General features: G+C 48.7%; 1 protein-coding gene across 2 annotated transcripts in view; it reads left to right on the forward strand.

Moving 5' to 3' along the window:
- The window catches only part of PDGFD (platelet derived growth factor D), a 212,223-nt gene that overhangs the window by 199,126 nt on the left and 5,288 nt on the right, over positions 1-7,809 (forward strand). For both annotated transcript variants that reach the window (XM_029956960.1, XM_029956961.1), the window contains exon 6: positions 702-916. In XM_029956960.1, coding sequence (XP_029812820.1) covers positions 702-916 — 215 coding nt within the window. The remainder of the gene's footprint in view (positions 1-701; positions 917-7,809) is intronic.

Raw genomic sequence — 7,809 nt, forward strand, 5'->3', positions numbered from 1 at the left:
CCTTGTAAGATTTCATTCCCAGCTAAATATGCTGGAATGTTTGTCCTAATGCATCTCAGATGTAATTCAAGTCATATTTAAACAGTGGTTTCTTCGGAATCAGGAGATGATTTGTTTTGTTTGTTCTTAAGATAAAGATAGTTGTTTTAAATGGCTGATCATTTCATTTTCTTTCCTCAGAATTTTTTTTTACATTAAAAAAAGATGCAAGGATGCGGCGCCTGCGTGGCTCGGTCGGTTAATGTCTGACTTCAGCTCAGGTCATGATAGTTGGTGGGTTCAAGGCCTGCATTGGGCTCTGTGCTGAGAGTGCAGAGCCTGGAGCCTGCTTCGGAGTCTGTGTCTCCCTCTCTTTCTCTGCCCCTCCCTTGCTCATGCTTGCTCTCTTTCTCTCTCTCAAAAATAAACATTAAAAAAAATTTTAAAGATGCAAGGAAATTTGAATCATGATAAAGATCCAGCCAAAGTTTGCAGAATTTTTTTTGTATTTTTGTTTGTTGCTGTTATTTTATTTATTGTTATTATTATTATTGTAGGCAGATGGGATCAAAAGGGAAGTAGATCCTGTCCCCCCTTCAGTGTTGGGCTGGTAACTGAGATTTGGCCCCCGGAGTGAAGCTGTCCTCACAGAGGTCTCCGGCGCCCGCCGAGGGTGGTGGCCGAGGGCCGTCTGCCGGCTCACGCGCGCGTGTTTCTTACAGTTGACCTGGACAGGCTCAACGACGACGTCAAGCGCTACAGCTGCACCCCCAGGAACCACTCCGTCAACCTGCGGGAGGAGCTGAAGCTGACCAACGTGGTTTTCTTTCCGCGCTGCCTCCTCGTGCAGCGCTGTGGCGGCAACTGTGGCTGCGGGACCGTCGACTGGAAGTCCTGCTCGTGCAGTTCAGGGAAAACCGTGAAGAAGTATCACGAGGTGAGTCGCTGCCGACGCTCCTGGCTGCAGTCCTGCAACCGAGCAGCACGTCGGCTCTTTCCAGCTGCAGGTGTGATGTCGCCTCCAGGGTGCCGGATGACCGGGCCACTGTGTGCAGTCGTTCAGGTTGCTCACTGCACAACGGCAGGGACGATTGGCTAACCTTGCCAAGCCACATGCCCTGGGGAGGGGCTGAGTCATTCCCGAAGAAGGGAGTCTTTTCCCTAATCACCTAATACCACCTGCGGGGTGACAGCACCATGGTAGATTATATCATCAGATGTGTGATGCGGTGAGGCAGAGCTGGGCTGGCCTCCTAGTACTGATGTGATGGTGTTCCTAAAGGCCGTAACTCCAAAATCTAGGCTGCTTTAAGAAAACTGTCAGGGCCAAACTTGAAGTCCATCAAGTCGTTAAAAAATTAAGTGGAGAGAGGGGTGCCTGGGTGGCTCAGTCAATTAAGTGTCTTACTCTTGGTTTTAGCTCAGGCCTTGATTCCACAGTTTGTGAGATCGAGCCACACATCAGGCTGTGCACTGACAGTGTGGAGCCCACTTGGGATTCTCTCTCTCTCTCTCTCTCTCTCTCTCTCTCTCTCTTTCTCTCTCTCTCTGCCCCTCCCCCACTCTGAGGGTCAAAATAAATAAACAGTGAAGATGGCAAAATGTAAGGTGACAGAAAATACATATAGTTAGATACTTTTTAATTATTTAAAGACGGTAATATTTTTCTTCTAAAAATACCAGTTTTTCCTAAATATTGCTGAGCGCTCCCTGGGGAGTCAGCTCTGAAAGGAGGCACAGATAAACAGTAAATAGGAAGATAAACAAGGAGCAACCACAGAAGGAGGGTAGAGTCTGCGTCCCAGAGTCTCTGTTCTGGTCACTAGTAACACTGTGCTTTTTCCTTTTAAATACACGGCTCGTTATGAGCATCAAAGAAAGAGCAGATTTGAGGGGAGTTAGATTAGAGCTCCTGACTCTGGTAGCACCGCTGTTCCTTCCCAATCATGGGAGCCTTTGCAAGTCACAAAGTGTTCACAGACGTGAAACGGGACTGACTAATTCTATCAGATAACCACTGACGGTGACTCGCCGTGCATAGGAAATGCATTTTGTAAGATGTCACACATCACGCAGAAATCCGTTTAAGAACAGAAACAATGAAGCAGACGTTATTATTAGAAATTATTGTTTGAGTGACTTTTCCTCAGTATCCACCCAAACAAAGGAATAGAGAGCGCTCCCTAAATAAAACCTCCAGCTTTGTAAAGCTGTTTCTTTCTTATCCTAAAAACAAAACAATAATAGCAACTTTCAAGAGGCAGCCTCTGAGCTCAGTGAAAACGGCTGCGTCATAACTGGTATTTTCAACTCGGGAAACGCAGGAAGTAAAATGTCACAATGTCCGTGCTTACCTTAGGAGCGGAAACACATTCTTTTGGACCTGCCTACAGCTTATTTTCTTAGGCGTAAGAATTTTTTACTCCACCCTGCCATTTTCAAGGGGAAAAATAAGTTCTCCTATCTCGAGAATGCTGTCGTCCGTGTTCATTGTGTTTTATTTTTGTCTGACCTGATGAACTCCAGATTGGATGTTGTTTTTTGCATCTAAGAACCTGAATTTTGTAATGTTTTGTCATACTCTGAGGATCAATCCAGAATGCAATCATCAGAATAGACTTAAACTAATCTAGCAAGTGACAAGGTCTCTACCCAGACATCGTGCTGCGGAAAAACATTCAAGTTCAGGCCTTTGATCTATGTGTAGAGTGCTTTCTTTTCCTCTGGACTTCGCTCAGACAGAAGTTACAGCCTCACGGTTTAGATGGTTTTTTGCAGGAATGGTGGAGTTAAACATATGCACCGCACCCCCCGCAGCCTCTCACCTGCCAGACACTTCAGGCTAGAGAAGTCTGAAGCGTCCTTCTCTTCCTTCTTTTCTTATCTCTGAACACCTTACCTGTATATTTATGTTCATAATTAACATCTAGAAAGGGAAACCCTTGATTTCTGCTCATCACGTGAGCAGGTCTAAGATGTCAGCATCTTTGGGACACTGCTCACGGAAGCATCTCTTTGAAACATCGTATCCAGATACCTTTACACCCAGGAGTCTGCAGAGCCCTGGACAGAACCGCTCTGCCAGGGGCCACACAGAGGCACCAAATGGCATCATCACTCTGTCCGCCACTGCACCCCGCTGCTGCACGCCCGCCGCTGCACACACACGCCTGGCACGCCCGCCGCTGCACGCCTGCCGCTGCATACACACGCCTGGCACGCCCGCCGCTGCACACCCAGCACACACACGCCACTGCACACCCGCCACTGCACACCCAGCACACAAACGCCTGGCGCGTTGCCCCTGGACTCCCAAACACCCTTGAACCGTGTCCTGCCAATCACCCCGTGGGCTGCCCCATGGAAAGGAGGAGAAGGCTTGCTCCCTATCCAGACAGGGGGGGTTGCTTGAGCCGGGCTCATTATGGAAAAACCCCTGTTCTTTGTTCAATTCTGTGACTGTGTTCTTACCCCAGAGAAATGAGAAGCCTGCGTTGCTAGCTTCCGGTTGTAACTGATGAGATGTGAAATGAGTTTCTCTGGGCCATGAGCACCCTTAGGGGGTAACCGGGACCCATCACAGAAGCAGGCCTGTGTGGCTTTGCCCAAATATTTCAGCGCTCAGCATTTAGGGAATAAAATCTGAAAAATTATGAAGCCCCTAGTGAAGCTTATATAATTGTCCTTCCCACGGAGCGTGCTGTTTCTCCTGAGCGTTTTTCTCTGTGCGATGCAGTGTTTCCTTCTTTATGACTTTCTGCTCTCAAAAGTACTTGTAAGTGTCCTGTGAAGGTATTTTTCCTTTTTGCTAATAGTAGGTCCCTTATGCCTCTTGGAATGTATAAGATACAAAAAAGACTTTGGTTGGTGATTTTTTTACAAAAGGGAAGGTTCCAGAAAACATACTGTATAGACAGTCAGATGATGTTGTTTCAATTCACATCTGCCCTGATAATGGGCATGAAAGGATGGATCTTCCCTAGAAATACAGCGACTGGTTTTTAAATTTTTTTAAATGTTTATTTATTTTTGAGAGAGAGAGAGGCAGAGTGTGAGTAGGGGAGGGGCAGAGAGAGAGAGGGAAACACAAAATCAGAAGCAGGCTCCAGGCTCCAAGCTGTCAGCACAGAGCCCTATGCGGGGCTCGAACCCATGAACTGAGCTGAAGTGGGATGCTCAGCTGACTGAGCCACCCAGGTTCCCCCAACGACCTTTTAAATTAGATGATGGTTCTCATCCTTTGGTTCCCTATCCGTGTCCAATCAGGCAACAGCCAAAATCTCGCAAAGGAGCAGAGAGAGAGTCAAGTTCATTTTCTCTGTCCTTCGTCTCATGATTTTGTCACACTGCCGCCTCAGCCCCCCGTACCACCTGGTGGAATTTCCTTCTGGGATGGAAATGTTCCCTGCCTGTGCCCTGCAGAGCCGGGGTCCCTGGCAGCATGCAGTTATGGGACATTTAATGTGTGCACAGCACAAATGGGTGACTGGACTTATAATTTTATTTTAACTAGTTTAAATGTGAAGGGCTCCACACAGCCAGTGGCTACCACACTGAGGAGCACAGCCTAGAGCAGTCTCTATTTCTGGAATAATCATTCCTATCTCTGGACAAACAAAATGGGGGTGGGGAGGAAAGACTTTAGAGGATTACTTTTATTTCCCTGTAAAATTTTGTATTAAAAATTGCTTCCTATAACAAAATTTAAGAGTTAGAAGACGTAAGCATATATATATATATATATATATATATATATATATATATATATATATGAAGAAAAAGATTAACTAGAGGTTTTAAAAGGGTGAGCCTCAAGCTTGGGATAGAAGTATAGTACTTTCAGTGTTAACGTGTTGGAAGCATCTGCCATAGAAACAGATTTAGCTAAAGTTGCAGGTTGAGATCGAGGACATAGAAAACATTGGTTTCCAAAGACTTTCTCTTCCGTGGCAAAAGCAGTGAGATTTGGGGTTATGATGATAACCAACCATTAACAAAAGTCAAGAAAATTTCTCTTCTGTTTCTGGAGCTAGTGCACTCCGCCCGCTTTGTTTGCTGTCTGTCTCTTTGGGTGACCAGTGGGACCGCTCTGCAGGTGACCGGCGGGACCGCTCTGCAGGCTGTCCTGTGTTTTCTAGGAGAACCAGACTGAGACGCCAAACCACTGCCCAGGTGGAAGGGAGGCATCCCCTCTGGTTTTAACTTCCAGAGCCAGACACTCAAAGCCCCCCGGGGCGTCCGATTTCCTCCCTTCAACCCCACAGTCACCTACCCTTGGGGTTCCCAGACCTCAGATGAGCTGGTGTCCGTTTGCTTCTGCACCATCTTCCGGCCAGAACCGCCCCTCCGTGTGAGGACTGGACACATGGGTGGTGGGCGTGCCGGGTCTGTGTGAAAGAATCGGGGATACGATCTGGAGCGGTTGACGCGGGTAGGAAGGTCCACACATGTCTCAGACGTCATGCGGTGATATCTCGTGGGGATGGTGGATGTGTGAGAGCATCTGCAGGTCCCGGAGCACGAGGCAGAGGTGGGTGGGATCCTCTGGCTTCCGGCGGCCCCTCGCTCCCCGGGTCAACGCAGTCCGCACCAAGAGCCACGAAGTGTGCACATCCCTTCCCTTCTAGATTTCGTTTTGGGTCCTGCCTTCCTGCCCTGGGGTGTCCTGCCTTTCAGGGGAACAAGCCCCTTTGGGACATGACCCTCTGCGAATTCCCTGCTCTGATATGCAGTGCCCGGTTAGACCTCCATTATGTCTTCTGCAGATGTAGACTGAACGTGCTGTCACTCATCCTGACAGGTGCTGCCACAGTGATTTAGCTCATTCCTTCAAGGTGGGACCGTGGCTGAGTGCACCCCACAGTGACCCAGAGGGCTCCCAGAAAACTCCATGGAGCAAGACTGCAGTTTCATTATTCGGGAGAGCTTTACAGACCCTCCGTGTCATGTCACCTGCAGACTCAATTTGCCAGGGACACCTTGCAGACTCTTGGTCACATGTGTCTTTCTTACCCAGGACTGTATCTTACGACCTGGTACCTGGGGCACCTGGGTGGCTCAGTTGGTTAGGGTCCAGCTTCAGCCCAGGTCATGATCTCACAGTTTGTGGGTTCGAGCCCCGCATCGGGCTCTGTGCTAACAGCTCAGAACCTGGAGCCTGCTTCGGATTCTGTGTCTCCCTCTCTCTCTCTGACCCTCTCCTGCTCGTGCTGTCTCTCTCTGTCTCTCAAAAATAAATAAAAAACATTAAAAAACAAAAACAGTTGTGGTACCAGTCTCCCCAGCACGGTGCCCTGCTTCTGCTGGGCCGGTCGCCCCCAGGTTCAGCAATCACCCAGGCTGGCAACAGTATGTTCCCCCTTCTCCAAATATTCTTACCTATAATCACTTAGGTTTCAGAAAAATTGACTACCAGCCCTTAAAACTCTTAACTCGTTGCTGCACCTCTTTCATAACAAAGCATGGAAAAAGTCAAAATGGACAAAAATACGAAGCTTTTTTTAAGGCAAGAAACCGGCTGCATCCGGAACACCTGCTCTAGAAGTTGGGTGGAATCTTAAATAAACTCTTCATGATCGTGGCTCACACAGCACGTCCATGCTGAAATATGCCCTTATGTTTCTGTGTCAGCCGTTGACTTGAGAACTGGTACAAGGCCGTAACAAGCTTTTTTTTTTTTTTTAATCTTTGCAATAAAGAAGGACCCAACTCAGCAGATAGCTTTTCTGCCCACTATTGTTTTATTAGTGTAATAGCTTTATGGCAATGATTCACTCAGTGGTTTATTGGCTACCAGGCGAAACTGTAGTTAAATCTCTTTTGTGATACGGTAATTTGTCGGCTTCTCCAACGTCCTGCAGTGTTAGGAAGGCTGCCGCCCGGCTCAAACATTCTCCAGTTCATACAGTTGTGTGCTTTTCCTGGCGATGGAGAGGGTCAGGGTTTCCGTCGTCCCCCGGAGGTCCTGACACGAGGCTGCTCCCTGCTGGGTGTTTACTGCAGCCATGAGCCAGGGAGGCGCTGTGGGCTGAGGCTTCCGGTGGCCACAGTGAATGCAGCAGCTCCTTCCCTTCAGAAGTGACCAGATAACCCCAAGCAGCCAGTCTGCCTTCCCAGATAAAGGCTTTCCGATTCCCTCTCCACGTCCCGAGCTCTCTCGGTCGCCTTCGCCCTCTTCCCCTTTGAGCGCCGTGCACCTGAACCCAACACCCGCACATGGTCAGAGGCTTTGAACCTCAGCGCTGTGATCAGCCAGCCAAGCGGCCCAGCCTCCCCTTTGCTCAGACACGGCTTTTCCTGTCTTGTCTGGGAAGGCGTCTGCCGATGCATTTTTCTCATCTTATCAGCAAAGCACATAGAGGCTGTGCCCACATTGCTTAATACGAAATGCAGGGAAAATCCCAGAACAATCCGGAAAGCAGGGAGAACCAGTGTGTGGACTCCGCCGTCAGCCCAGAGCATGCACTGCTGTTTTCCGTCAAAGAGGACGCAGAGCAACAGAGCGCTGAGCTAACCCCAGACAGTACCCATCACCCGCCATCGTGCGGTCCCTCCCCTCCCCTGCAGCCTCGGACCTACTCTCCGTGCATCTCGGGAAGTAGTGAGTCATTCGTGGAGAAATTACGCTGAATTCGAACCTCTGACTCTCTCCAAGCCCTCCCACCACATACGGCACAGGTGGCTTTTTTACCTGCCGTGGGCCAGGCTGTTTAAGACCCAGAAGTGTAATACATTATTCAAGCACTGTCTTTCATTTTCCGTGGCTCCCAGCAGGAGAGAAGGCCAAGGTCATTGTGACTCTGCTTGTAGTAATTTAAATTTCCTGCAAGA

The sequence above is a fragment of the Suricata suricatta genome, chromosome 11 (assembly GCF_006229205.1).
Source record: "Suricata suricatta isolate VVHF042 chromosome 11, meerkat_22Aug2017_6uvM2_HiC, whole genome shotgun sequence".
NCBI lineage: Eukaryota > Metazoa > Chordata > Mammalia > Carnivora > Herpestidae > Suricata > Suricata suricatta.